The sequence below is a fragment of the Cavia porcellus genome, unplaced genomic scaffold (genome assembly GCF_034190915.1).
Source record: "Cavia porcellus strain 051 isolate PalLab524CR breed Dunkin Hartley unplaced genomic scaffold, mCavPor4.1 scaffold_10, whole genome shotgun sequence".
NCBI classification, from domain to species: domain Eukaryota; kingdom Metazoa; phylum Chordata; class Mammalia; order Rodentia; family Caviidae; genus Cavia; species Cavia porcellus.
The window spans coordinates 72,655,076-72,682,892 of record NW_026947493.1 but is presented as its reverse complement, the minus strand read 5'-3'; the positions used below and the strand labels follow the sequence as shown (position 1 = coordinate 72,682,892).

Genomic DNA, 27,817 nt, shown 5'->3' with positions numbered 1-27,817 from the left:
TTTTACTAGTTTAATATGTACTCATTATTGTGAGTATATTTATTTATCTCCATATGATTTTGTCATTAAATCATGGCTCATCCATACTCAGGATACAGAGCAGATACATTACCACAGGATGCTTTAACTTACCTATTTATAACCACACACTTCTGTCTCTTCCCTCCATCCCTAATGTCTGGAAACCAATAATAAAAAAGTAATTCAGTATGTAATCTTTTGGCATTAGCTTTCAAATTCAGCATAATTCTCTAGAGATCTGTCCAAGATGTGTGCATCTTGTATTGATGTGTGCATCAATAGTTTGTTCCTTGTTATTCCTGAGTAGTATTCTATGATACGAATATACTGTATATTCACTTATCAATTGAAGGACATTAGAGTTGTTTCCAGTGTTTAGTTATTATATTCCAAAATTTGGTTATTACACACACACAGACACACACACACAGAGGAAACAAGTGTACATAAGAACTTCTATAATGGTACCATTAAAAATAATACTAGTTTAAAAGCCAATGTGAAATGGCCTATAATAATAGCTGAATTTGCATACTGGCTAACCAAATATTAATACTATATATATGAAATAAAGAGTATAAACTTAAAATGGTAAAAACAGTAGAAATTAGGGAGTCAGATGACTATGTTTAAGTAATGTGAATCAGAAAATTGAGGCAGCTAGATTTCCTGGTCATCACATATGTGATATATTTGGTGAATCTTGTAGATATACCCACTTCTGGTGACATAATTAAATTTGTATTTCCAAGTCTGCAAGTAAAAGTGCAGAAACATAGGATAGAATGACCACTCACACTGTATAGAATGTTTTCTGATCCTAAATTAACCATGAACTTTGGATTCTTTTCCTGCCCCAACCTGCGTTCACATTTCAGAAAATATCTACCTTTTTCCTGTTTGAAAGGGAAGCAGTTTTCTACCAGACTTGTGCTGTGGAAGAGGAATTAGTCCTTGACTATGGAATTCAGAGGGAAGGCCTGGTCCAAGAACCAATTAGCTGCAGGCCTTGACAGCTGACATTAACCTTTTATACAATAAACTGAAGAGTTAACCCACAGATTGACTGCCAGAATATCCATCCAATTAAGTGTGGCCTTGATATTGTGCCAAACATTCTTTCTCCTAAGTGTCTGGCAGGAGAGTACACTTTTCACTTACATAAATTATTATAAAATTAATTCCTACCTTCAAACTTAAGACTTGAAATAGATAATATGAATCGTAACCCACTTTAGTAGTATACTTGGGCATTATAAAATGTTTATATATTTTAAAATACTAATTTTATTGTAACAATTTGTATTTGGTTCATAAATACTAAATTGCTTTAAAATGATCAGAGAAAATTTTGTTTTAGTAGAAATGAAACTATTTTAAAAATTCCTTCATCTATGTGTCCATCTCTATGTAAAATGTTTCTTTTTCATATCAAGAATATAATAATCTGAATATGATTTTTTGATTGTTTCCACATGTATATTGCTTTTATATCTGAGAAAAAGGGACTGCAGCCAGTGACATATAGAAAATTTTTCTAAAGTCTAGGAAGCAGAAAAAGAAAAGAAATGATTAAAAAAGGAGAAAAGGCTGGGAATTTAGCTCAGTGGCACAAGCACCTTCTTGACAAGTGTGAGGTTGTGAGTTCGAACCCCAGTACCAAAAAAAAAATGGGGGTATACCAAGATTGATAATTGTGAGCACAACACAACTGTTGTATATTTTGTAGGTTTTTGAGACTTATTTTCTAGTTTAACCTTAATTCCTTTAACCATAAGTTGTTTTTATAATAAACAGGGCACCAAGATTCTGTATTACTCATTTATCCTCAACAAACAGTGCTAGTGCCGAATTGAGATTCTGGCACCTCCGACAGGAGAAACCAAGGAAGGACATTGACCCTTTTCCACAAATGGCCACGCTCTTGCCATTAAGACCTAAATCTTGTAATCCACAGATATCAGAGATCCAGGTAGGATATACAATGGATGCTTTGATCTCTAGTAAGTGTACAGTTCAGGGCTGGCTCAGTGGTACAAGCACATACCTGCCAAGCATGAGGTTGAAGTTGATCCCCAGTTCCAAAAGAAAAAAAAAAGGTGTATAGTTCAATGTCCATGCTTGAGTGTTTGCCCATTAATACTTTGTTTTATCAAAAGCTTTGTGTATGGTGATCCAATTAGGAAATAAGAAAACCAACATTCTGTTCTCCACAAAGCAGTCAAAATGATCCTTTTAAAACACATGATCACATTACTCATCTGCTCAGGATTCTCCAGTGGCTTCCTCTTCCACTCAGAGTAAAATTCAGTCTCTAGCTGTATAGCTGTGCAGGCCCCTGTCGTCCTCTTGACCTCATTTCTTACTACTCTCACCTATTCCACTTGGCTACGCTGGTCTCTTTGCTCTTCTTTGAACACACCACGCAAAACTTCCACAGCTTTGAACCTGCTGTATCACTCTTCCTCCAGATACCCACATGGCCCCTTCACTTCCTTTAGCTGCTTGCCTGAGTATCTGTCTACAGCTATACCACTCTGAATGTGCCTGATCTTGTCTATCTCGGAAGCTAAGCACGGTCAGGCCTGGTTAGTACTTTGAAGGAAGCTATCCTTGACTCTTTGCATGTCAACACGCTTACGTGGAATGGCGCACACAACCCATGCCCCTCATCACTGCCTACTCCTTTTGCAGTCTGGCCATTCCCTCACTGGTGATCATCTTGCTGCTGCTATGAGGTCCACATTTTAGTGTCTCTTCAATATGCCAGTGTTTTCTTACCCATTGTTTTGACTTCTCCCTGACCTGCCTGGCATCTTGTGTTCTTACTGTATACCAACCAACTGATTAGTCTTCCTGGTTCATCTATATGACTTAGTGACCTAGTCAACAGGTAAACACACATTTTGGAGCCATAGTGCAAATGTCATCTAATAACTTGTAAACATTTGTATAAAAAACATCAAATTGAAATAAGGGGGAAGAAAAAACTAGTGATGTGGTTAAGACAATGAACTTGAATAAGTGAATAGTGCCAAAGGAATGAAGAAAGGTTAGCTTGTGTGGAAAAGTGATATAAACATGACTTGTTATCTTTGTTTGCCTTCCTGAGAATTATCACCCTCTGTTGTTACTGATGGTTTATGCTTACGCAGTACATTCTGATCTGACTCTGTCTCTCCTCTGCAAAAAACACTCGAAGGAATGGAATTCAATGGCATTTTATTTTTCCTATTTAAAAAATTAAAAAATAGTGTTCCCTTTCAGTATGTAGTTAAATGGTTCTGTGCATAACAGTCATGACATAGAGCAGTTTTTTTAAACCCCATCTTGCTCAGTTCTGTTGTGCTCTTTTGTCATCTGACACCCCCCCCCCCCCGCTTTGATTTACTTTCTGGTTAGTCTCCTAGATTTCACCAGGCTAGCAAGCTTAAAAACACTACATTTGTCTGGATAATACACTTGAACAATTTTTAAAGAAGAAAATTTCACTCTGGCAAAAACACAGAATTTATCTTCTTAACTGAAATTAGCACTTCAGTAGTGTTAAACATGTCTGTAATTTTATGAAAGATCTCCACAACCTTTTCATCTTGTAAATCTGCCTCTATACCATTAAATAACCTTTTTTGTCTCCTCATATTCTCTAGAAACTGCTATTCTATTTTTTTCCTATAAATTTGACTATTTTGCAACAGGTGTGGTGGCACAGGCCTATAGTTCTGGCACTCTGAGAGGCTGAGGCAAGAGGCTTGTCACAAGTTCAAGGCTGGACTGGGCTACGTAGTTCAAGGTAGCCTAACCTACAAAGTGAGACCCTGTCTCAAAAAACAACTAAAAAAATTATTTTTTACTACTTTTGTGTAATATACCTCATACATACACAGCCTCTTGTGGTACTGGACATTTATGGAGTGCTGTGTATGGTCTTACTGTGTCCTGAATTGTTAAAACTGAAGTGAGCCTAGGAAATTATAAGTACAACAAACTTAAGTGATTAATTTTGTTTATAGAATTCCTAAAAATTATTAGTCATTAGGTATGTAAAGTATACATAGATTTTATTGTTTGTTCTGGATAGTAAAACATCACAAATACAATCCTTGTCTTTGTCAGTATTTATAACATCCTAATGGAAATTGACATATGGAAAGGTTTGTTTTTCAAGTTATATAAATAGTAAAATTACTATCAATTTGGAAACTAGTTAGAGACAAATCACCACCTTCTATACAACTACTGATTTATTTTCTCTTAGGCTTTTTGTGATTTTTTTTTATTTTAGTGCACTTCTCTTTTTGTATTTTCTTTTAATTTCATCATCAGTATTTTTCCATGTATGTCATTTTCATAACCAGTATTTTAAAATGCTATATAATGTTACATTTGTGCATGTCCCATGGTTATATAATCATTTTCTTTCAATTGGACTTTTTAGTTTTTTCTACTTTTTGCTCCTTGCATGTACCATCTTATTTTCTAGATTGAAGTTATTTAACTTTTACAGCATAAAAAAACTTTTTAAAATGGAGAGAAATAACTGTGAGAATTACATCCCAAAATGAAAGGAAATTTGGGTATAGATTCCTGCTTATGGGCCAGGGGTATCTTTGTTTCATTTTACTTGCCCAAGAGTATTCCCAATCCCACGTTGGAAAACCTGTTCAGTATAGAACAAAGGAAATTTTCCATTGAATTATTCTTCCAAGAAAGAGTTTGGTTTGACAGTAGTAGAGACTGGGACATATGATAAGCCTTTGGCTCTTATCTCAATTGTTGGATTTCCCTCTGTTAGTATATAAAATTGAAATATAGGGAAGAAGAGAATTTCTATTTGAATGGAAAATATGGTAAGAGGTAGAATAAAAGAAATATTCTAGTCATCAAAACAGATTTGAGGTGTTTATGCAGAAGTGTGCTTGATTCTCCTTTTATAATTTTGCTCATTTTTTCATTTTATTATCTTCATACTTTTTAGAAAGAGGAATTCAGTTCTGTGCAACATACTAAATCTCTCAAGAAAACAACTAGAGTCAAAACAGCAACTCAGAACCCGTGGAAGACTGAATCTCTATCTGTAGTTCCCCAGAGGGATGCTGGGACTGAGAGACAGTGAGTGTCACTTGGGTGTGGGAAGGGCTCTTAGTGCAATGGTAAAATATTTGAAGATGTTGAAATTAATTGGAAATTGAATATGATTTTTGTGGGTTCTTGTATTCCAGTGATATGTATTAAGGATTTATTCTTATTATACATACTCTAAGTCAGGAGTAGAATGTCAGATATTAGTGATTTTGAATTCTTTTTTTTTTTTTTACTGGTACCGGCGATGGAACTCACGATCGCTTGCTTGCAAGGCAGGTGCTTATGCCGCTGAGCTAAATCCCCAGCTCCAGATATTAGTGATTTTAAAGATTTAATATCTTTTTGTGTGTTTCTTTTGTGTGTTTCTATTATGATTGGAAATATTTTCTTAATATTTCTTAAGAAATATTTTCCTAAGAAATATTTTCTTAATATCATTTATGTTTGTCAGTTCCTGGCATACATAAATATAATTGCATTCTGCTTATTTATCCTGCTTCATGGGATATTACTGAGTATAATAGTTCCAGTAGTTTTTGGTTGATTCTACATATCATTTGGAAATAAAGACAGCTTTAATTCTTTTCAATCAGCATACTTTTTATTTCTTTTTATTGTCTAATTCACTAGAATCTCCAGCACAGTGCTGAGTAGAAATGAAGATAGGGCAGCACATGCATGTAATCTCCAGCACTCAAGAGGCTGAGGCAAGGGGATAGTTATGAGTTCAAGGCCAGCCTGGGCTACGTAGTGAGTTTAAGGCCAGCCTGCACTATATAGTGAGTTTTTCACTTGTGTGATGTTAGTAATATGCTTTTCATAGATCTCTATCATTTTGAGGAGCTTCTTTAATGACATATTTACTGACTGTACTCAAAATTTGTCTGTTGGTCGATTATTTAGTTCTTATGTCTATGATCTAGGATAAGGCGCATGTCAGAAAGCAGCAGAGTTATTCGTTTAACATCTTTTACTGACATTTCTGAATGTCTGAAGCCCCAGCTGGACAGGAAATATACTTATACAGAAGAACCTAAAGTAAGTATTTCAAGGACTGAATAACCGTATTCTCATTGAATTGATTAGTATTCCTGATTTTTAAAACTTTGTTGACTCGTATTTTTTTTCTACTAAGGAACACATTTTATATCCTGGCAAAAGAATTTTTACATTAAAACTGCCTCTGTGTTTCCCTTTATAGTATCATCATCCCTAATATTGTGTTGATTACTAGTTTCCAAAACAGCTGGGTTCTGGTTTTGGTATGATAACCCTTAAGACACTAAATAAGACCCTTTAGTATTTTGCTAAATTTTAAACACTTTGTAAAAACAATATTTCATGTTACATTTTTTAAATCTAGAATTTTAAAAAGATAGGATATTTCTAGATTAAAACTACCTTAAAAATATGGATTTAATGTATCACTTTAGATGAAGATTTCACATTTCCCAAGGATTACACTTTAAATATAAACTCAGTAGACTCATATTGTCAACATTTAGCTGTAAATTTTTATAATGACTTATTTTATCATAAGCAAATAGCTCTCTTTTCTTCTAATTAGTATTTTTTCCTACTAAAACAGTGATTTTCTAGTTTGAAGTGCTGACAGTTAAGCATCATAAGAACATCAAATTTTCACTTCTGAATTGTTTAGCAGACAACAAAAGTAAGAGGCAGAAAGTATAACAGAGAACAAGAGGCTGACTTAAACCCTAAATTGTTCATGTCACAGTTGTTCTAAGGATTACAAAGAAGTCTGAGTTCCACAGAACAAATACCAAAGAGTTCATATGCACAATAGATATACCCTTTCGTATCCTGAACTCATTCTTGCACTTGGAGAAATAGTCGGCTTTCTATTTGAAGGGTAGTGTTAGGGTTGCTAGCATTGTTGGCAGAGAAGTCATAAACAACAGAATTTTATGAGAACTTGTACTACCATTTACACTCCACAGGCCATGACCTACGTGGGGTGAGACTGTCCAAAGAGGGACCCCCTAAGGACAGTTAATGAGCAGCACTGAGAGGCCTTGAAGATAGTTCTTTTTTATGACTCTCATATCTGTAATAGCAGCACCTCAAGGCTAAAACAACTGTAAATATGTAGGAAAGAGGCCACCAACAGAGACTTGGAAGACTCCTCAAATAGTATCACTGTGCCTCAAACATGAAAATAATTGAGTTTGGGAAGTCACTTTAACATAGAGTTTGAAATCAATTTAGTTTATAATAGAATGAATTCTGCTGCTCCATAATTGGTCTCCATAAATGAATCTTATATGACAGTCAGATGCAAACATACTGCATTAATTATGTATATGATACAAAAATAAAATAAAATAGTCTGGTGGGAAATGACAGGCTGCAGAATTTATGAAACCCATTTGTACAGTGTTGTAAAAATTATGATTTTTGGGGGGGGGGGTAATGGACTTCTGTTTTGTTACATAGGTTAAAACCATATCAGATGTTGGTGCCTTGGGAGGATTTGACATGGAAAATTTGTTGCAATCTCTCTATGTAGAAAGTAGAGCTGGATTCTTCTTTACTAAATTCTGTGAGGATTCAGGAAACAAGGTAGAAAATAATTTTTTAAGGTTTAATTTTATAATTCTGCTTCATTTAAAAATAAGTGGTGTTGAAATAATTCAGTGCTTCAGATAGTTATAATTAAATAAAATTTCCATCTCTGGCTAGAAAACCAATGTACTTGATATTTAGTACAAATTTTAACATCTCAATTGTAATCCTGTTTGGTTCACTCTCCCACTAAAGTGACAAAAAAGTAAAATACAGATAAAGGTTTGACATGTATTACTAACAAAAGTTTATTTTCATATAATTTTATCCAAATGTAATATATTTGATTTCTGACAGTTCTTTAACTTTTAATTCTAAAAATTATGAGTTGGGGAAAATTATTTCCAGTTTTTTAAAATCACAAACTATTGGTTTAAATGAAAATATTTAAGTGCCACAAATACTTTTGCTTCTGCTAGGATGTACATTTGCCCATATATATTGAAATATCCTCAGATATTGGTCTCATGCCAGCAATATGTGATTACTCTTTAACCATTAATTAGAACACTTACTATTTAATAATCAATTGTGAACATGCAAAAATACAATGTTCAGGTGACAGTGCTAATAAATATTTTGTATATTGTCATTCATTGATAGCAGATTAAAACAATCTTAAATGGAGCCAGATTTATGTTAATAGCAAAGAGCTAAACAATTATTTATATTTGAAATTAGAGCTTTGTAGAGCTTTAATAATTGGGTGGTAGTAATTATGTACTTTTCCCGTCTGCAGTTGTGGAAGAACAGTGTGTACTTTTGGTTTGACCTACAAGCTTATCATCAGCTTTTCTACCAAGAAACACTTCAGCCTTTTAAAGTATGCAAACAAGCACAAGTAAGCAGTAAATAATGTTGGTTGCATGTGAAACTCTTAGTGCACAGAGAAATGAAAATAGTGTTTAGTCTCATACAACAGAAAGCTGCGATTGCAGGCAAAAAGACAGCAGTTAACTTATTGCCATGAGTAACTTTAAGTATCAGTAAAATATTATTCTGAGATCTAATTTGTGGGTCTTCAGTTTTACCTGTTTTAGTTGCTTTGCTCTGTTTTCTCTTTGCTTTCAATTACTTGTTGTTCCAATAAAGAACGTCTGACACCTCGCCCCCCCCCCCCCTCATTTTATACCTTTTTGGTTTGGCTCTGGATGACTGAGTAGACTTGAAATGAATCACTGGAGTGACTGGGAGCAGCAGCACTGACCACTGGGCCTCCTGCAGATGTCAGTTGTTGGCTGTATGGGGCTGCTGCTGACTGGCTGTGTGTATAGGCCTCATTCAGGCGCCTGGGCTTCCGTGCTACATGCCACATGAGGCAGATACTCCAAGGGTGGAGCAGAGAATGTTTCAAGACCACCCTGAAGCAAAATAGAGGAGGAAGAACAGGAAGTTCCCTGTAACAGGGAATAGAGAGAGTGGCCTCTTTAGAGGGGGGAAAAGGAGAAAAAGGAACAGAATTATGAATCTGGCTGACTTATCTGTTCAGTTTTTTATTCTTAGATTCTTCTGATCTTTTATAGAGAGGGGTCTCCAAGCTTAGAAAACTGCTAATCACTTCTGTATTATCTGATCACTTATGTGATTCTTATAACTCAGAATGACCCATTCCAATGGATCTCCCCTCAAACACTGAAGAAACCAGTTTCATTGCTTTATTTATTATGTTATAATCTTATTCAGGACATCAGACTGTACTGCTGGATGTCTGTTGTTACTTCCACCACCCTGACTCTGGCATGAATAACTGTGTTTTATAAATCAGTGACAGAGCTTTGTACTTTTTACTGTGAGAATAAGGGCTTCAGCTCCCATACAGCCCAGATGTCTCCATGAAATTAATCTCTGATTTACCAGTACCATTTTCTGAGACCACACAGTTGACTGTTCAGCTTGTTAATCCTTTACCTGCAATTCACTGTTTATCCTTCTTCTCCTAACCTATTGGCCCTGTCTGCTGTAGTACCATCCATTATTTTTATTATGTTTTTACTACTACAAAGACTACTCCTCCAAAAATCTTCAGCTGCTTAATGAAATGTGATTTTTTTTGTTATTGTTGTTAATAATTACCAGATTTCCATGCACTTGTGAAAAAAAGGAATTTCTATTTGAGCTTGGTAGACTTACTAATTTTTAATAGTGGTATTATTAAACTAGCTGTAAATGGCTGTAAAACAGGACACAGTTTTAGGTTATTTTGAGATGGATTATTCTGTTTGGAGAGTATCAAGGCTTATCAGCTTTTCTCTTAGGTTCCATTTTGGGGAGTCAAAGCAGGGTGGCAGAAAGGGAACAATGGAGATACTTGCTTTTAGCAATGAGCGTGGAGAAATCAGAGCAAATTTGTGTCCATTTTTTATGTATTTTCTTCTTGCATCTCTAGATAATTTACATTTATTTATTTATTTATTAAAGAGGAACTGCTAAGTTGGTTTAGCTTTTACTTATCCAGAGAGTCTGTGTCTCCACATTGAGCAATTGCTTGTAAAATCATAATCTCACAGGTTTGTTTCACAGTATAAAATACTATTTATTTCTTTACAACAGAACTAGGATATGATTTTCTTTGAGGGTGCACTTACAGTATAGATTTGGGGGGGTCAATAGTGCCACTGACAGCTGGTAGTATGTTAAAGTTGTTACAAACTTTCTTTCATTTTCAGGCAACTACCAAGAGTTGTATGCTAGGCGACCAAGAATTGATTCCAAGGGACTGCCATGATTTTCTGCACATGTCCCAAAGTCTTACTGTCCCATGAAATAGTACAGAAATCTGTCAGCAGATTGATAGAAGAGGTCAGTAACTTTATCATGAGTACAGAGTCCAAGAGTTTGATCTACTGTCTTGGGCATACACTGAACATGTCACCACACAGCTTCAAGAGAGGATAATGCACAATTAGAAGGGTACCCTACACCACAGCTAAAATTTGGAGACTAGATTGTACATATCTATACTTTTTTTCTTTTGTCTTTTTGAGACAGTTTCACTATGCAGTTCAAGCTGGCATTGAACTCACTTTGTAGCCCAGGCTGGCCTCAAACTCACAGTAGTCCTGTTGTCTGAGCCTCCCAAGTGCTGGAATTACAGGCCTGCACCTCCATGCTTGGCATTATACTTTTATTTTTTTAATACTGGAGATTGAACCCAGAGCCTTCAGACTAAGATATGTTCCCAGCCCTTTTGAGATAGGGTTTTGCTAAGTCATTAGGTTGCCAAAGCTGGGCTCAAACTTGTGATCCCCCTACCTCAGCATCGCAGAGTGTTGTGATTACTGGTCTGTACCACCACACCTGATTTCTAGACATTTTTTGATCCTGTATGCTTGCTTTGGTTTGAGAGAACAATGACAGAATGAAACAGACCCAGCCACTGCTGCTTTCTGTAATTGCTTCTAGAATTTGTGGACCATCGTTTTCATCAATTCTGGAAAATCTTTAGTGGTTATTTCTGTTGTTCTTTCCACTTCTCTATTTTCTGTATTCTGTCCTTCTGGATTTTCTGTCTGGTCAGTGTTGGTGCTTTCAAATACATCTTCTGATTCTCTTAACTTCTCTTTCAAGTTCTTCAATCTTTTAATATTTGTGTTGTATGTTGTAAATTGAAGTAGATTGATTTTTGGTTAATTTTTTGCTTAATATATTATTTCTTCAGATTTCTTTTAACTTTTCAACCATTGAGTTGAATCATTTTAAGAATTATGTTTTTATTATTAAATGTTATATTTGTGTTTAATGTATCTTCTTGGTGTTTTTTTCCTTTTATCTCCTTTTTAGATTTTGTCTTTATTTTTTTTTTTAACTTTTTTTGAGATAGTTTCACTATGAAGTTCAGGCTGGCCTTGAACTCACTTTGTAGCCAGGGTGGCCTTGAGCTTGCAGAGATCATCCTGCCTTGGCTTCCTCACTGCTGGGATTATGGGCATGTACCATGTCCAGTCTTGTCTTTTATGTCTTGAATCATTCCAAACATGTTAAAGTCTGTAGCTGTGTTATTTATTCCTGTAGAATAGTATCACAAATGTAGTTTAAAACAACACAGATGCATTATTTCACAGTTCATGTGGGTCGGAATTCTGGGTACACTTTTCTGGGTTCTCTGCCAGGCTTTAATCAAGGTTGGGCTGGTTTCTCAGCTGGGGCAGGTCAGTGTCTCATGGCTGTCAGCAGCATTCAGTTCCTAGCAGGCTACCAGACTAAGGTGGTAAGTTTTCTGGTAGCTTTGAGCCAGAGGCCACCTTCATCTAGGTGCCACATGGGCAGCGTCCAACGTGGCAGCTTGTTCTATAAGACAGCAAGGAGGAGAGTGTGGGAGCAAGATAGACATTACCATTAATGAAATGTACTCATGTACACTTTGTACCTACAGATCATCACCATTGCTGTATTCTGTTGAGCAGAAGCAAGCCACATACTATGCCTATGCTTAAGGCAGAGAGCATGAAAGGGCATGGATACCAGGAGATATTGCATCCACAGTGCTAGAATCTGGCTGCGATAGTATTCAATAATTCTGTGATTCTTGGAAGAACTAATTCTGCTATTTATTATTCCTGCTGACATGGTGGATTCTTTCCTTGTATGTTTTATAATTTTTAATTGAAATCTTTGGTGAAATTATCATCTATATTTCTTTTACTAGGTACATTTTTAATGCTAATTTCTTATCTTAGAAATGAAATAAGATAAATATAAACTTAAACACCAAACCCATGTGAAGGGAAACTCATCATAACAAATTCTTAGGCAATGCATTTTCTTTTACGTGTGTCCAGGCCAAGACATGTAAGCTGCTTTTTTAGCCCATATATGTGGTAGGTGTGAGGCAGGGGAATCACAGGTTCAAGACCAGTCTGGACAACTTAGTGACTTAGCAAGACCCTGTCTCAAAATGTAAAAAAGAAAACAAAACCTTAATAATTTTCAAAAGGGGCCTGGGATGTAGCTCAGTGTACAATCCCCAGTACTGCAAATATAAAAATAAAAAAAAAAGAAAAGAAAATCCCTTTCTTGCTTTCCTCACAGGGAGTATAGACATTAAACAAGAGGGCACATGGCTGCTTCTTCCACAGACTTCCTCTTCTGGTATTTCAGCAGCCTAGATTACTTGAAAATTCTCCCTCTGTAAAATTTCTAGAGATAATGGAAAAAATAATAAATACCCTTCAAAATATATGACTGAGATAGTAAGGGCAACCCCAAGGGCCAGAGTTAAGGAGTGTACTGAAAAGCTGTGTGATAAGCCTGAGCTGATAATGGACCACCATGGGGGAGGAATCAAAAGCCTCCGGGTACAGGAAGGCTGGCCACGGATCTTCATGAGGTAAAAAAGCTACACTGAGATCCCCATATATGCCAAGGTTCTTGTAGAACTATAAACAAACTGAAGTGTGGGATGGGAAGAATTTTTTAATAAATTAAAATATACCATTTTAACATGAAATCTAAAACTATATTTCCCCAATGTATTTTGCTTTGCATAGAAATCATACTAAGCATATGAGATAAGTTCATTTTCATTTTAAATAGATAAAAGGAAACTAGTTCTTTCACATGTTAATCTTGTCAACATTAGGTAGCTAAAGGACAAATTTAAAATTTAGTCTTGAGATACAAAAACCTTATTACTTCACTGTAGTACTTTGCCTCCATTACTATGTAACGATCTCATGTCTACCTCACAGGACATTTATAAGGACTGAAGAGAATAATGTATGTTGAAATATTTGGTTAGGATAGCACAGAGCACTTGATGGAATAAATAAATGTTATTGTAATTACTCCTGTCACTACTCAAAGGTCTACCAGTTACCTGGATAACAGAGAAGGAAAATAGAAACTTGAAGAAAATAGAATGGAAGAACCATAGCTCCTTAATCAATAGCTATTCATTTAACCAATATTAGTGCTTATTCTGAGTTTCAGAATAGAACTTAAGCGCAAATATACTGCATTGAAGCACAACCTTTTAAGAATCTGTTGCACATGGGGCTGGGGATTTAGCTTAGCGGCATAAGCACCTGCCTTGCAAGCAGGCGGTCGTGAGTTCAATCCCCGGTACCAGAAAAAAGAAAAAGAAAAAAAAAAGAATCTCTTGCACAATATTTAGTTGATAATTTAATTAACATTCCCTGAGAACTACTATATGCCAAGTAATGTTCTTGGCTTAAACAGCTCCCTGTAAGGAATGACACTTACTGAAGTGCTCCCGTACTGATTGAAACCAACAAAATCCACATAATAGCATTTTAATGGAAGATGGAATAAGTCCTTCCTTTACAAGCAGATAATCATTGGTGATTTTGTCATCAACCTCTTTTAAGTATCTGTAAGAGTGAGAGGGAACTATTTTCTTTTCCTTACTCTTGAGCCAAAAGCTGTTCTTCTTTAGTCTTATTCATGCCTTGTGAAGCAACACAAAATAAATCTTTGTTTTGATGACAACCTCTCAAACAAAATAAGATACTATTTTATTCATATTAATAACTTCAGACCAAATTTGAAATTTTTCCAGTATTTTCAGCCATAGCTAGCTAAAATCTTGATTTGGAAGTCCTGTTCTCGATATCTGCTCTCAGTGACTTGATGGCTTGAAGTATGCTGTGGTGAGACTCTTGTTTCTACTTACATGGTTTCCTACAGAGAAGTTGCTTTCTGGATTCCATCAAATAAGTCAGTCCGAGTGCCTGCTCCATGGCTTATAGTACTGTTAGTTTTATGTTTGCAGAATTTCATGAAAGACAAAGGGAAACACAAAATCTGAACCAATAAATATCTCTAGGCCTATATCATGCATTGGTGCTTTGGGGAAGCCATAATTTTTAATGCAGTAGTAATGCAGAATTGAATTGATTAATGCATTTGTTCAGCAACTGTTTACTGCTATTTCATTCTCTGTGACCCCAAGTAATCTCTTTCCTATTGCGTGATCTTAGACCCAGTACAGATCCAAGTGATATTCAGTACAGTGTAGTCCTGCCTGAGAATTCTCCAACTATGTCGGTGTATTCTTTGCTCCTGGTCCTATTTCTGTCACAACAGATATGGACAGTTGGTGTAAACTGGACAACAGTGAGACAAGCAATTACGAGTACATATTTCCTCAGCCTAAAATCTCTGGATGAATTTTAATTTATTGAATAGCTACTTCATACTAGGCCCTGACCTGAGCTTAGTCACTTTCTCATTGCTAAGATGCAATACTTGATACCTACAACTTAAAAGAGGTGAAGTTTAAGAAGAGAGACTTATTTTAGTTCATAGTTACAGTCCATGGTCAGCTGGGTCCAAAACAGAGATAGCATGGTGGGAGTGTCTTTGCAGAGCAAAGCTGTTCATGTCATGGTGGCCAGGAAGCAGAGACAGAAGGGAACAGCTAGGAAAGGAGATAAACTCTTTCCGGTCTCCACTCCTGTGACCCACCTCTTCTGACCAGATCCTGCCTCTTGGACAGCAAGACATCTGTACCAACTCCATAAATCAATCAGTTACCTTCCACAAGTCCTGCCTGTGAGGCTTAGCATGAGGCCTATGAGGCCAAGCATGGGGCACACCTGTAATCACAGCCCTCAGGAGGCTGAGACTGGAGGATTGCTGCAAGTTCAAAGCCAGCCTGGACTACACAGTGAGACACTGTCTCAAAAGAAAAACAGAAGCAAAAGCCCTGCCTATGAGCACATGATGCCTTTGGGAGACATTCTCCATTCAATCCATAACAGAACATATTGGGGGAAAAGCACATAAAAAGTCCTGCCCTCCCAAAGTTCTTCTAGCAAAGTCTTCAAATGGCTTTTTTCCCCCTCACTTTTCCAGAAAATCCTAGAAGGATCAGAAAGAAAGATCTGAAAAGACCATCCAGCCTTTTCCCCTTAAAATCTGCATTGCCTTTAACAGTATTTTCCAATTATATCTGAGCTAAATTTAGATAACCAAAACCTTGGGTATTACCTCAAATGCATCTGAAAGACATTTTTTATGGCATAAGAAAGATGGCATAGAAAGAGCTTTTTCCTCATAATTAGCTTAGTTTTCTCATTCATTGTTATCCATAATCTTAATTGTTTGACTCTTTTCTCTTGTTCACATTTACAGATCGTGATGGTTTAAAGTGTTATGAGCTAAGTGTTCTTTCCTCAGGTGATGGTGTGCTAACAGAGCTCATTATTTCTTTAGTCAGTAGTAGCATGAAGTCAATCTGTGTTTCTGGAAAGATGAAGGGCATGATTAGGAGTGAAGTTGGGTGGTGGTTGAATGTAGAAAATCACGAATCTCTGTATAGCTTTATGGTAAATTTCAATGTCTTCAGAATTAGGCTGTTTCTTGAGTGCTAAGCCATTATTGTTCAAGCTTTGTTACACTATTTGTTTTTGTTACCAGAGAGATGGTGTCCCTCCCGAGTAGCTGTCAGGCTTGGATTCCTGAGCACTATGAATCACTGAGAACAGAATCAGCAGGATTTTTGTCTTGTGTCCCACTTTGTTGTGTTAGTGAAGTGGATTCAGAAAGAATATGCTCACCAGTCAGTTTTCTGGCTTACAGTTTCCCATTCACTTCTAGTCCTAGTCCTAGTCCTAGTCCTAGTCCTAGTCCTAGTCCTAGTCCTATTCCTGATGTTCATGCTGGCTGTTCACTTAAATGTGAAGATTCTGAATACTGTAGGATTAATGGGAAAGATCCAAAGTTCCTCTTATTTCCAGAAAGGCCAACACCTAACTTCTGTGATCCATAATTATTATATATGACATTTATTTAATGTTTACTATTTTAGTTCTCTGGTAATAACTTTATATGGATAATTTAACTCTTGACAATCCTAAGAGGTAATATAGTTGTCTTTATAAAATGATTATCTTTTCATCACATTGTTTAATCTTTCACTTTAATATTTAAAATATCTTTATGAACATTATTGTAAAATTTCACTTTAGTATTTTTCCCCACAAGGCTTGTGAATCTATTAAAACAGTCTGCTTTTGTGCCTTATATGTACTGAACTGAAGATGACCTAAGGTGCTTCAGTAGTTGTTGAATAAATGAATGAACTCATTAGCATGCTTATATTCTCACCCACATTATAAATATAATTATAGTTAATCATTGCTTATCTGAATATAATTGCCAACCAAATATTTTTAAACAACCGTATATGAAAATATTTTAATGATCTTTCATATTCCATCACCTGTATTGAATAATTATCAAGATTCTGTCTTTCCAGACATACTATATTTATAATCCCCAAGTTTGCTCTTAATAATAGCTCTTAATAAATTACACTAGAGCCACAATGAAATCTTTTTGCCTCTTATGTCACCAAGAAATCTAAAAAATAAGGCTTTTTAAAATATAAACTATGAAATCAGTGTGTAATAATTCAGAACAGATATGAGCACTTGTCTGATACAGAGTGGCTTCACGGGCCTGGCAGATTTGTATGAAGGCAGCAGCACATCTGAAGGAGAACTGCTCCAATCAGTTTGGGGCAGAGGGGTTGGTTGACAGTGGCATGTGAGCTTGCTTTCCAAGGTATATGCCAGTTAACATCAACATGCAGCCTGATGGCTGGTTTTCTTGCTGTTATTACTGTTGTTTTGGTTTTATGTACCAGTCTCATTTGCTTTGTTAGTATAGATTAGCATCCCTAATAGGCATTTTTAAAAAACAAATTGTGTTAATACAATCATGCTTTTCTCATTGACTTATTCTTTGTTCACTGATTTCCAGAAAATTATGTGTTAATAGAGGTTAAATAATCACATTAAAGTATTTTTGGTTCTGTTAAAGTTTCTAAAAATGAACAAAAATTGATAAGATAAAATCTTTATTTGCTCCTCATGTTGACTTAGACTGCTTAGTAAAAATTCTTCTTTATGTGCTTGTTTATTTTATTCCATCATGTATTTAATTGATTTTGCTTAAAATGCCGTGAGCATGGCTCAAATCAGTCTTACAAACATAGACTATTTTGTCCCTTGAGTTTATGGTTTGTTTTTGGCTTCACTTGACACATTCTGTTTTCCCCTGATGATTTTTCATTTCATCCAAAATGATTCAAATTTGTTTTATTCTTTTATCCTATTGGCATTATCTTAGGTTCTTTTGCTTTGACTTCTTAGTAGGGTCTGAGAAACTGCCAGAACTTTTCTGTTTGATTGTCATCACACTATCTTTTTTTGTGCAGTTCCATCTCGTGTTGATCTGTGCAGTAGTTTACCTTTCAGAATTACGATGTCGCAATCCCTACATCCCATTTTTAAGATTCCTAATTGAAAAACCCAAGGTTCTTCACATGAAAATCCATTTGTGCAAAGCTCCATCTGTAATTTATTCCCTCTCGGCATAGCTCCTCAGTAATGTTTTTGAGAGCTCCTACTGGGATAGGAGAGGTCATTAAAACTCATCATTTTTTCCTCCTTTTGCAGGAAAAAAAAAAGGCTGGATTACTTGAACTTGCTCATTATTTTCTTTTTCTGCCTCATATGAACTCATATAATAATGTTCTGTGCCCATAAGAGCTATGAATGGTGATGAAAACATGAAAACAGACTTTTTCCCCCCAGAAGTAAATATTTTGTGATTTATGAAAATATCCTATATTAGAGTGCTTATATTCCTTTTATAAATACTTTTTTCATCTTTGGCTTTTTGGAACACAGTTTCACCTTCTTATGTATATAAATTTCAACAGTGAGGTTATTGAGCCCAGTTGAGAAGGTCTCGTATTACTTTGCTATTTTTCATCAAGTACAGCAATATGGCTTTTTGTTGTTACAGTTTAGTGGACATCTGCTGTGTTGTGTTTAAGATCATTTTTGAAATTGAGTATTTTTGAGGTCCAGACACTGAATCAAGACCCAGTAGAACCACTTTTGTTTCTCTTATTGTCTTAACATTTCTTCTTTCTTCAAGGCTGTCCCTTCTACTTTCTCATGAGGACAAGTTAACAGGTTTTTCCCACTAAATTTTTATCTCTTTTGAATTACTTACCAGACTGAAGTTAAATTTACTTACTGGACTGAAGTGTAGCTTCATTCTTTTCTAAATAAACACAGTTCAGAATGTAAACAGACAAAAGGCTTGATGACCCTCTTTTTGTAGTTTAGCTTTACTTTAACAATTAAAAGGGATTTTATAGTATCCATATTTTTTAAATGTATGCTAGTTAAACAGTATGTGAGTGAACTGTGTTATAAATCGGCATGTTCTGGTGTGAATTGGTATCATCTGGTATGTGGCATTACTTCCAGTAAATATTTGACTACTGACTTCTGAGTGTGAATATTGTCGCCATGGATGATTTCTTTCACCAAATGCAGAGTTAAGGAGAGATGTTCGGTAGTCTTACCTTTGTACAGTATTTCCACCACACATACTTGAAGGGCATAGATAGTAAAACTGCAGATTCATTAGAAAGCAGTGATTTTTGGAAGTTAATTATCTTGATTTTTCTGTAATTTTTCTTTTATATTGACTTCATTTTATTAGTATATATTTGCAGTGCAAGATAGTGATACTTATTTGGGGGAAGGGTACATGTATACAACGGGGTCTTGATCATTTTAAATCTCTTAGGTACCTTTCTGCTAATTCTTTCCTCTCGCTTACCTGCCCCTGATTCCCTTCCCCATCTTCCAAAGTCTGCCTTCATGTTTCTTACTGTCTCTCATTCATTGTATTCATTTATTTATATTTTATATTTCTCATATAAGAGAAAGCATGTGATATTTTAATTTTCTGTGTCTGGCTTATTTCACTTAGCATAGTTGTCTCAGATTTTATCTACTTCCCTGAAAATGGCATGTAACATAACTTCAGATAATGTCTGAATTTAACACCTCAAAATTTCTGAAAATGTCTGAGTTGCCTCTTGTAAGCTCACATACTGTTGCTTATATTGGAGAAAGATCACAAGAGAATGATCACCTTGATCCTCTCTACTTTAAATTCCCTTAGAGGTGGAGACCTTTACCTTCCACTTTCACAATTTTCTCCAAAAATGTTAGAGACTGTTTATGAACCTTTTTCTTGCACCTACTAAACAAGGCACATCACCTTTGCTCCAGAATTACCATGTTCTGCATAGTTTGCTGTGAACTTGACAAAGAGACTTACGAAAAACTTGTATATTTCTGTAGTCAAAGAATTTTTCATCCTTGGTCTTTTGGTGTGTTAAATAGTGTTAGCTCTTTTGTGGGATTTCTCCCTCAGAGGCTAGCAGATGTTCGTTGATACTGCCGTCAGTCCGTCAGGCAGAACCCCAGAACTACCTACTCACAAGTAGAAGGCAGACAGCTTTGTATTTCCTACACAGCCTTGGTGGGCATCTTGGAAAATTGCTAGAAGAATGTGAAAGATGCATAGAGGCCTTGTGTTGCCTTTTACCACTATAGTCAAGAAATTAGTCTAAATACAAACAGAAATACAAACTTGTTGATAGCACAAAATGCTGAATAAATGCTTTCTTCTAATCTCTGGATTACTTTAACAAGCTGTGTTGAAAATTCTACTGTTTAAGGTAATTTTCAATTAACGTAGTAACTTTACATCTTGGCTGGGTACAATGTAATGATTTGATACATGTTTACCCTGTGTGATAAACAAATTGGGGTAACTAACATATTCATCATCTCATGCATTTACCATTTCTTTGTGGTAAGACCATTTTTTAAAACCTGCTTTTTAAGTGGTCTCGATTTTAGTAACCTGATAAAATGATCTGTTGGATAATCCTATCTGCTAGCATTAGGTTTTCATAGTATGCAGATCTTGACAGATCTTATGCTTAGAGTAACAAAAAATGTATTTTAAATCATAGAGTTCCAAAGTTTTATATTTCTCTTTCTTACTTCCAGTCCTGGCCTGGTGGTGACAGCAAAGCATCATGCAATCAGTGTAACCAGGCAGTCACAGTGAGATACATACACATGATCATTAAAATGAATACATCAAAAGGAAATATGTGAAACTGTTCCATTAACATAACTAACATTTGAAATGTAACATAACAAATTAACACATGTGCTACACATTTGGGATTACTCTTGACTGGGCCTTTTAAGGCTTCACAAAAACTGGGGACACATGTTAGTGTCAAGCTGCAGTCCATCAAAGGACCCTACTTGGGGCGAGATTCCTTCCTAAAATTATGCTCACCTTTGGCACAATGAGGAAACCCTTCTGGGTATTCTACAGCCTACAGCACAGTGACTGGAATTTAATCCTGTGATTGTCATCATTTAGTCTGGTGCAAAGAAAAATCCAAATTGCACAGACAGTTGTGAAAAAAATTTCAATTTTTTTGCCTTTATATTGTTAAAAACAAGACTACATTGAATAAGCCTATCCTTCTCATTTCTCATGTACATTTATCTGGGATTCATGTCACAATAAAAATATTAACATGATAAAAATACACTTGTTTGCGTTGTGATATATTTAAAAGGAGATTGAGATCTCCTTGTACCTCATAAAATTCTCATTAATAAATACTTTCAGAAAGATTTTGAAAGCTGTTAATTGATAACACTGCAGTCTTGCATGCAAAATATCATAGCATTGGGGAAAAAATGTAAACTGTAAGCTGGGCATGTTGGTGTGTGCCTATCTTCCAAACATTTTGGGAGGCTGAGGCAAGAGTATTGCAAGTTTGAGCCCATCTTGGGCAACTTAGCAAGACCCGGTCTCAACATTTAAAGTTTTCATAGGGATGGAGGGCTGGGGATGTAGCTCTGTGCAAAGGCCCTCGGCTCAGCATCAGGGAAAAAATTGCAATGCAGATGTATGGCAAATGTTGTATTTTAATTTATTTGACCCATTTCCTGTTAGTACAATGCAGTTATTATGAATAGGATATTATCTCTCATTAATAAAGCACCCAAGATGTCCTTGAAGAAGGCAAACATAGAAAGTCTTTCACTATAATGCCAACAAGCTAATATGTATTAAAAACAATTTAAATTATTGTTTACCAATTTAACTGGAAAATATTTACTAAAACATCGTTTTTCTCTTCGACCCTCTTTTTATTATTTTTGATCTTCAGTTCTTCCAATTTGTCTCTCCATGCTCTCTCTCTCTCTCTGTCCCTTCCTTTCTCTAATATTTAACTCTTTGTCCTGTCTCCATGGCATCCATGCTACATCTTTTTTCTTCCCAGTTTTATTAGCCATCAGATAGTCCTCAGAGTTTAAACAAGAAAATGAACTCCCAGGCTTTCAGGACTGTAAAAGAGGCCTTGCTTTTCCCCCCTTATTTGATGCAGTTGCCAAGAAAGTGAGTCACAGGCACAGGTGTAGAGAGGTGCAGGGCAGGCCGCCCAGGGTGCATTTCCTGATTACATAACCTTTGAGTGTCTCCAGGAGAGATGGTTGTTCAGAGCCTTGCTGTGTGCAGTGCCAGGCGGTCTGATCACAGACAGGCAATGCTTGTATCCCTTCTCAAAAACTTTCCTGCTGGGCTGTTAAAGCATCATAGGGTAATGTTTAAATTGGAATCAAGTCGGCCACAGCTGCGTGTGAGGGAATCTCTGCCTCACTGTGAATCAGAGTGGCTGACTGGAACATGAAGGGAGCATTTTCTCTCCAACAGGAGCTACTTTGTTATTTACTCTGTGGCTAGAAAGGAAGAGCTGGGTGGCCAATAAAGCAGCAAAAGACCTTGAATACCGAAACAATGTTTTAAACTCATAATTAGACTGAGTTATCCAGATATCACATGATCCTTCTGTTTCATCACAAATTGTTTACATTGACTTAACATACTTTTTATCATCTTCATAAATATTTTAAAATTTTAAAGGTGGTGTTTAGCTTTTTATTTTATTTTTTATATATGTATCTCTTTGGGTTATATATACTCAGTTATTCTCATATATTGCTTCTTGTCTGTTAGAAAAACATACTCAAATTTTAATGCCACAAGTCAGTTAAATTTACTACATAGCCTAATAAAGGATTGACAGCTGAATTCTGTTTTCTTGTCCTGGCTTAACTGCTTTTGCTCCCACCACCCTGGGAAGTGCAGAGGAGCAGAGATTCAGCTCAGTGAAGAAGAGAGATGTGTATAGCGCAGGCTTCAGATGCCAAGGGCTGGGTGACCTGTCAAGCCCCTTTCAAACACTTCTGGTTCTGTGATTTTATAATAACAGGAGTAAAGAATCAGAAATGTGAGGGGAAATACATTTCTATTAACAGTTATGCTGCTTTTCATGGAGGGAGTTGATACTTAAATGAAGAGAATTCATTTAGGTAATAACACTTCTGACACACTGGCTCTGAGGAAGCCAAATAAAGTGGGAGGGCAAATAAATACCTATGTTTAGGTGCAATAATTTACTGCAAACAATATGTACAGCCCCCTGTGGCTACATGGAGAAGTCTGAAGAGTCAGCAGGGATACTCAACTGGGTCAAAGCCATACAAGGGATCAAATTGGAAGAGCAGGCAGTTTGGACAGAAAGCCATAGATAATAGTCAGGAAAGGTCTAGCCTAGCTTGGTCAAAGAATTGGGCCATATCTTGTTCTCATTAGAATGTGGCTGGTGCTGCTTGTTTCCTCCTAAACAGTTTTGTACTTGTTCCTATTAGTTTCTCTTCATTTAATTGTAGAGCTTAAACTCTTAGGAGTTACCTTTGAGGAGAAAGGAGAGGTGAGGAATAAAGTTTGCTCCATGAATGGTGTGTTATTAATGAAAACTGGAAACACAGGGCGGTTAGGAAAGGTAGTGGGTTTTGTTATTGAATCATACAGGGCCCACAGAATATTCTTAAAGCTATAGCAAGTAGACAACCAGAAGGTGAGGTTTTGAGTTCAGAGAAAGGATCAGGTCTATAGCTATATACACACAAGTATTTTTCACATATAGTTGATTTCACATATAGTTGATTAAGTCTTGGAAATGGATAAAATCAACCATTCATTTTACATTACTATATGCTGAGTGATAAACAAAATACATCGATTGTCTGTCTTCAGAGTTTCATAGAGCTTAAAAATACAGGACCCATTGGAGTACAAAGGTAGAATACTTAAGCCAGACTTTAGGACTCAAGGAGGCTGAGTCCTTTGTGGTGAAATAGCTCAGAGAAAGGGGAAAGAAGGATAAAAGAGAATCTAGAGTGCATGGTACAAAAGTCCTGTGAAAGAGGCCTGGCATGCTGGGAAATATGAACTGAGAAGAAAACGTATTTGGACATGGACCTGTATTGAATTTTCTTTTAAGGGAGGGCTGGAGTCAGCAAAGAAGCCTGTAGAGGAGTGGAAATTGGCAGAGAAAGTATTGGAGAAATCTGAAGAGTCAGCAGGGATACTCAGCTGGGTCAGAGCCGTACAGGGAATCAAATTGGGTGAAGATTAAGGAGAAAAGCTGCTGAACTGGTGGTCATGATGTGGTTAGTGATCTTGGAGATGAGTTTTATTGCCAGAGTGCAGCAGACTGAGGAATGAGTATGAAGATTTTTACAGAAGAGCAAAGTAGGTAATGGTTGAGGGGAAAACCTCAAAAGTGATGAAGAATATTTTCAAGTGGAGGGTCAATACCCTCTTTGGTATAATGCAGGAAATGGTAGGAGTGGAAAGATAAAGAAAGGGAACAGAGCTCTAAGGAAAAGATCAGTGTTACAAGTTCCACAGGGTGCTGTCAGAACATACCTGAACCATGTAGGCCTGGAAAGATGTCTTCTTTTGTGAGGTTAGAGAACCAAAAAGATTTAGAACAGAGCTCTTGAGAAGAAAGGCAAGGACATTTATGCCAATGGTGTTTCCCAGTGAAATGGGAAATAAAGTCTGTTGAAATGAAGAAGCATGAAGGCGCAATTGGGAGTTTGAAAAAGACGGCAGCGCTTAGACAGGTGGAAGTAGAGTATTCCAAATAAGCAAAGCCTTAACGATCTTTGTGATCACAGCTGGGGTTTTAATTTTTAATTTTTATTTATTTAACTTGAGGATGAAGCTGGAGAAATGAATGAAATGATTATGCTGTTCCTAAATTGAGCCTTGAGAAGCCAGAAGAAATTAAGAATGTTCATATGAATATAGGACAGTCCTTGACATGAAAATAAGAGAAACTAGAAGGTGCCTGATTAATTTTTTTGTGGTGCTGGGAGTTGAACCCAGAGCCTCACACATGCTAAGAAAGCATTTCTGCTGCTGAGCTATAGTCCCAGCCCAAAAGAGACATTTTAAATGTTAACTTGTTAATTTTAAGTTCCTTAATTTACCTAAGTAAATTAGTTTAATTTATTTACTTTGGAAAACTTAACAACTCAAAAAATGTTTAAGGATAGATTTGAATCTGATGTAATCTTATCTTGCTTCTAAATTTCCTAGTTAGATTAGTAAATTTGCAAGTCATTCTCCTAAATCCCACTCCCAAGGTTAGAAAAGCCTTGCCATAATCAGTGTGTGTGTGTTTGTGTACAGCCCTTGTGTATGTGAAGCAAATTTCATTTTAAATATTATAAACTCATTTGGTAAAGTATGGTTCACTGTGCACTAGTCTAGCCAGCAGATTATGTACTTAAATTCTAGGGAAGGAAGTTTTCAGTTTTCAAAGTCACAGAAACTGTGGCTTGCAATTCTGATTAAATAGTGCATCACATTTCTGAAGTATGCCTCTTCCCTCATGTCTCATCATACTCTAGAAGAAAGACTTTTCTCTGCTATTTGAGTCTTATCTTTTAATCACTTAAAAATTTTTGAAATCTACCCCATGTGCTGTTTTCCTCCTCTAACCAGTCTCACTAATATTATCTAAAGACCTTAAATTTTCTTTTTACTCCTAAAAATTTCTTCCTTTTCGCATCTTGAAGCTTTTGCAATATCCACATTACTGACATATAATGACTTACCCAACTCTCATTTTTTTCTCTACTTTTCTTCAGTTAATTATGGAATTGACCATTTACTGAAATCTTTGGTAATTTTCAACTCTTTCAACTTTAAATTCATGAACTCTGAAACTTCTCTTTCAGATCACAGCTTCATTAATTTCTCATTCATCTATTTATCATCTTTTAAGTGGTACTGAAGATGACACTCAGGGGTGCTGTATCACCAAACCACATCTTCAGTTCTTTTATTTATTTTTTTGATTGAAACTTGTTGAGTTGCCCAGGGAAGCCCTGAACTTGTCATCCTTCTGCCTCAGCCTCCCTAGTAGATGGGCTTATAGGTGTGCCACATTGTACCCAGCCATTAGCAAATAGTTATTGAATGCTAAATGGTGCAGTACTCCCTTTTAACTTTTTTTCATGGCCTTTCCTCTTTTAATCTAGTTCTTTGATACTTTACTGTGTATTGTGTCGAATTTATTGTATTACTACCCTGACTCTGACTTCATTTGCTTTCTACTCTTCTGGTGGATCATTTCAATTGCATTTTAACTAGTACCTTCAATTCTTTTGATGCTTTAGCTTCACAAGAGAATGTGTGTATTCTTAACACTATTTACTTGTATCAATCACTGCCTTTAAGTTAACTCTTCCTTTGGCTCTGGCAGCATTTTTTAAGGTTCAATTTAAAAATTATCTTTTTTCTGAAGTTTCTAGAACTTTTCTTTTCCCATTCCAGTTCTCTGTAGCTTTGGTACAATTCAGTAAATGTTTATGGAAGCTACTCTGTCAAAAGAAATTGGAGATTAACAGGTGGGTAAGTCTTAGGCTTTACCCTCAAGGGCCTCAGATAAGAGAAAATGATATGTATCTGCATTATTGTGTGACAGATGCGGGACACACAATTTTGGGAGGAGAGTGGAAGCTTCCAAGGGGACGAAAAATCCATGTTTTTTAAAAATCAGATTTATCAAGCAGGCTAAGCAGGGATAAGGTAAATAAGATTGAAGGACTATGCACTGTGTGCAAAGGTATATAATGGCAAAACAACAAGACTTAGGAAAATTACAGAAAATTTGATATTTTAGTGTAAAGTTTAAGAGCAAATTACTGAGAGATGAACTTAACGGATTGCACAGGCTGTCACTGAAGATATCTGCAAAACATGCCCTGCGATAGCATGTACCATATTGTATTATAACCATTGGTTTTTATTTTCATGTCACCACCAAACAAGGTTTTTCAGGACAGGCTCTCATTCATTTGTCTTTAAATATATAGCACTTAACTGAGTGGCTAAAATACAATAAATGCTTGTGCTGTTAATATGTACTTGAAAACTTGTTAAAGGTTATTTTAAATAAAACTTAAGTAATGAGTCTATTCTTTTGTTTTATTTTGCTTTTTTTTTTAAAGAGAATAAAACCAAAGAAAATAAAACAGTAAAACCAAATAAACAAACCAATAAAAGTGATTCAGGACTTCAAAACCTTACAAACTAACAATAGTTGCCATAATGCCTTTTGTTGTCTTCAAAATAGCTGCAGATACTTTTGGACATTGTAGAAATCAAACGGAACAGAATAGAATAGAAACAATAAAGCCAAAACAATGAATGAAATAAAGGACTTCAAAACAAGCCACGAGTAAAGCCAAAATGGCTACCATAATATGTCTTGCTATCTTTCAAACAGCTGCTCCTGCCATCAGATTTAACATAATCAAAAGAGAATAAAACACAACCAACAAAACAATGAAAATGATAATGGTTTTCCAGCTGGGTTCACTTCCTGATGAGGCCTGGATCACTGCCCCCACACATTCTGAGAAAGGCACTGACTGGCTAAGAGAGGTTTGGATGTGGCTATGCCCACTCTGGCAGCAGCTGGCACATGGCATTGCTTTCCAGGCAGGGAGCACCTCCTGGTGAGGCCCCTGGTTCTCTCCCTTGGCAGTCTATGAATGGTGCAGATTCAGAGAGAGGCTTGGGTGTAGCTGTGAGTCTGACTTTAATAAGACTAATGATTTGATATTGGAGATACATACACAGACAAACATACATACTCATGTATATGCACACAATCTCTTGAATTGAGTCTAAACATGATCAAGATCAAATTTCACAGTCTTATATATCTATCTAGTATATAAAAATTTAGAAATAAAATGTTATTAAATTGCTTCCTGGACATAAATAGCTATTATTGAGAGTCAAGAAAAATGAGTAGAATGGAATAGAAGTCTGTGGAAAGTTTGTTGGAAGTTCTATCTGCATCTTCCTGTTTAACTTTATC

At 36.0% G+C, this 27,817-nt stretch overlaps 1 protein-coding gene across 5 annotated transcripts in view; it reads left to right on the top strand.

Moving 5' to 3' along the window:
- The window catches only part of Rgs22 (regulator of G protein signaling 22), a 107,292-nt gene that overhangs the window by 43,703 nt on the left and 35,772 nt on the right, over positions 1-27,817 (top strand). For 4 of the 5 annotated variants that reach the window (XR_010050306.1, XM_063257845.1, XM_063257847.1 and 1 more), the window contains 5 exons: positions 1,819-1,993; positions 5,000-5,133; positions 6,030-6,144; positions 7,564-7,689; positions 8,432-8,533. Coding sequence is in view for 4 of the 5 variants with exons in the window: in XM_063257845.1 (XP_063113915.1) it covers positions 1,819-1,993; positions 5,000-5,133; positions 6,030-6,144; positions 7,564-7,689; positions 8,432-8,533 (652 nt within the window). In the remaining variant the exon portion in view is untranslated. The remainder of the gene's footprint in view (positions 1-1,818; positions 1,994-4,999; positions 5,134-6,029; positions 6,145-7,563; positions 7,690-8,431; positions 8,534-27,817) is intronic. The other variant, XM_063257846.1, reaches the window with a different exon arrangement.